Raw genomic sequence first — 3,430 nt, forward strand, 5'->3', positions numbered from 1 at the left:
CCCTGAGGACGGTTGGGCCCCAAGACAGCCCGAGGCTGTCCTAGGCCCAACAAGCGCAAGCTAGCCCAAGGCAGGCACCCCGCCCGACAGCGGTAACCCTAGCGCGTCGGCCGTCTCCGCCACCCGTGCCGCCGCCGCCGACAACAACGCCAACGCGGGCACGAGAGGGAGCGAAGGCCACTCCTCGACCGCCGCCGAGGCCGCCGCAAGGACAAGGGACGACGAGGGGCGCGGTCCACCCGCGGGCTCGGCGCACAGGGCGTCGGCGGTCTCCAGTACCGCACCGCCGTAGCCCGAGATCCACTGCCCCCCGGGGCGAAACGACGACGACAATCTCCCCGACCGACGCCGGCCGCCACCGCCACCTGCACGAAGTCGCCGAGGGTCGCGCCAGCCAGCGGGGGAGCCAGTCGCGGCGGGGAAGTCCCATCCTCCTCGTCGGACTTGCCCGCCGCCAGGGCCCAGAAACGACCACCGCATGCCCCCCGCCCCGACTCCGAGGAGCACACCGGAGCCGGGCACACCGGGACGCCACTCGGGCCCCGACGAACTTGCACCCACGCATCAGCCACGGCGAGGTCACCGAGGGAAGCGGAGTCGCCGCCCACGGCACCTAGGACCGCCCCCAACGGCTCGCCCGTGTTTGAAAACATCTCACCAGCCATCCACGCCAATAATTAATATCAACATATACAATACTAAATTAATACAATACTCATTATATTCCATAATGTAGAGTATATAGATTTTTTTAAAGTCAAATATCATCAACTTTGACCAAGTTTGCGTAGAAAAATATTTACACCTAGCATGCCAAACATATATAATTACAATCATCATAATCCGTACTTTCATATTTCATATATTTGGTATTGAAGATATAAATAGTTTGATCCATAAACTTGGTTGTAGTTTGTAAAGTTTAACTTTTTAAAAAATTGTGCGCACTACATTATGAAACTAAGAGAGTATGAAGTATATTCCGTGATGGAACTAATGATATTGATTTGGTATTGTGAATGTTAATATGCTTTCTATACGGGAGTAGCTAGAGATCAATCGACTGAAAATGAATTTATGGTCAACAGAATCATTTTCAGCCCTCAGATGCAAAACCAACGGCAAGATGCCTTCCTACCTTGGAAACATTTTTACTATTCATCTTCTACCTCGAACCGCCGATCTACCACCGATCTAACCGCCTGCTGCCGCCGCTCGTGGCCGACGGCGCTCACCAGCATAGCCGCCCTGGCCTCCCCCCAACCACCACCCACCGCCATGGTGTCGTTGCCCTTGGCCATCGTTCTAACCCCAGTGATGAACAATTTTTCCGGGCGAACATACACCCTCCCCCACCTCTAAGATGGATATCGGGGTCGTGTGCCACCGTAAGATAGATATTGAGGTCGTCTGCCATCCTAAGATAGACTCAGAGGTTGATGCTTGTCCGGCGAGCCAGCGGCTGCTCCTTACTTCCCTCTGGCAGCTTATGCTTCCTTGATCCTAAACTCCATTGGCCCAAATTCTAAATGCAGGCTGACTTACAAGTAGCTAAACTGTTTCTATATATATAATTGAACGAACTTTAGAAAGTTTAATTTAAAACAAAACTAGTAGGCAAAATAAAAAAGAAATGAATGGAGTAAAACCCAAGCCTACGGCTAACAGACTTGTGGTCTCATATGAGTACAACAACGCGCAGAATTATTTTTCTCATTCACGTAATTAAGAGACATAACAACGTATATAACCCAAACCGAGGGGTAACACACTTGTGGTGTCATATGAGTACAACAATGCACATAATTATTTTGCTCATTCACGTAAGTAAGCACGTGTAGAGACGTAACAGCGTATAATACAGATCGTGTGGTACACGTCAACGGAGCATACGGGACACACGCGCCACGGAAAGTGAACGGACGCCGCGGCGCGAACGCGTGCACCGACCGCTCAGCGCGACGGCTCGGCGCTGCGGCCTCCGAGCAGCTCCACCAGCTCCGGCGCCACGCTCAGCGACGCCTGCAGCACCTGCGCGGTCAAGCCGCCGAGCACCGAGCCATCCCCGGTCAGGTGCTCCACCGCGGGCCTGCCATGCGAGCACGACAGCATAATGAGTAATGATTGCCATTTTACATATAAGCTAGCGAAATGCCGAAATCCACATATACGTACCTGGCGCTCTTGACCAGGGACACCCACTCTGCTCCGTTGGCGCCGGCGGAGATGAGCGCCACCGCGAACCGCGGTACGACGAACACACTCCCCGCGGCGACCTCCTCGTCCAGCAGCAGCGTCTCGCCGCCCGCGGAGGAAGACACCTGCATCCGCGCGCTCCCACGTGCCACGTACACCGCCTGCGCCGCACCCTCCCGTAACACCCATGGCGCGCACGCGGCGCCGGGATCGAGCCGGCCGATCACCGCGCTGATCCCGAGGTCCCCTAGCGCCGCCAGGTCCGCCGCGGTGAGCGTCTCCAGGGTCCCTGCAGCGACCTGTCCGGCGTTCACGACGAGCCCTTTTCTGTCGTGCTCGCGCGGGCAGACGCCGGGCAGCTTCGTGCTCAGCCCCGTGAGGAGGACGGCTGGCTGGCTCCGGAACACGGCGGCGGCCTGCTCCTTCGTCACGCCAGGCCATGACCTGGCGAGGAGGCCCACGTCGAAGCCGCCTAGGACGCTGTTGCCGCCGGCGAGAAAGAAGTTGGAAATGTCCCCCGGGCTGACAGCGCGCTCCGTGTCGCCCATGAACAAGATTGAGAGGTCGTCCGCATCGCCGTCGCTGTCGTTGTACCACCACGAGACATCCCCAGTGCGCACGGCTATGACGTCGCCGACCTCGAGGCGCACGACCCTCTCCCTGGCCGCGGAGGAGGCGTTCCCCGTGGCGACCGGGAGGACACCGGCGACCCCGGAGCCTCGGAGGACGTAGCCGAACTTGTGGGAGTCGGCGTAGTGCGGCAGCGCGAAGGAGAGCGGCCTGAGCACGAGCAAGCCACACCCGAGCCCCTCTGCAGTAAGCTCCGGCTGGTCGACGCCCGACCACGCCACATACGCCCCCGCGTCCGACTGGACAAGGGCCTTGCCGCCCTTGGCAGACATGTCTGTCTTGCCCTGCATGTAAGTTCGTTCAGCCTTCAGAATTTGGGAGATGATTTACCTGTGCTAGCTCCTCTTTGGCAGGAAGTGGAAGAAGAACGTCGTTGAGCATTGAGAACTCCGTGCAATTTATAGCAAAGATCCCATTCCCAATGTATCAACTATCAGGTGCAACTTGGCTACTGCTACTCGACTCGAAAACGTGTAGAATTAGCGGCCGATCCGGCGCCTTGTGTTTCGCCATCCACGTGTCCCTCTGCTCGCTGCTCTTTATCCTTGTAATCTGAATTACTTGTCGCAGTTATGGATGTATCTAGCTGCATTTTAATTCTAGA

At 56.9% G+C, this 3,430-nt stretch overlaps 1 protein-coding gene across 1 annotated transcript; it reads right to left on the reverse strand.

The window, feature by feature from the left end:
* Positions 1–1,703: 1,703 nt before the first annotated feature.
* LOC119297877 (11S globulin seed storage protein 2-like) lies at positions 1,704–3,169 on the reverse strand. The gene is made up of 2 exons (XM_037575490.1): positions 2,176–3,169; positions 1,704–2,089 (listed from the first exon to the last, which is right to left on the reverse strand). Exons 1-2 carry the CDS (start codon positions 3,114–3,116, stop codon positions 1,954–1,956), a joined length of 1,077 nt encoding a protein of 358 aa, XP_037431387.1. The 5' UTR covers positions 3,117–3,169; the 3' UTR covers positions 1,704–1,953.
* Positions 3,170–3,430: the final 261 nt, after the last annotated feature.

Source organism: Triticum dicoccoides, chromosome 5A, assembly GCF_002162155.2.
Source record: "Triticum dicoccoides isolate Atlit2015 ecotype Zavitan chromosome 5A, WEW_v2.0, whole genome shotgun sequence".
NCBI classification, from domain to species: domain Eukaryota; kingdom Viridiplantae; phylum Streptophyta; class Magnoliopsida; order Poales; family Poaceae; genus Triticum; species Triticum dicoccoides.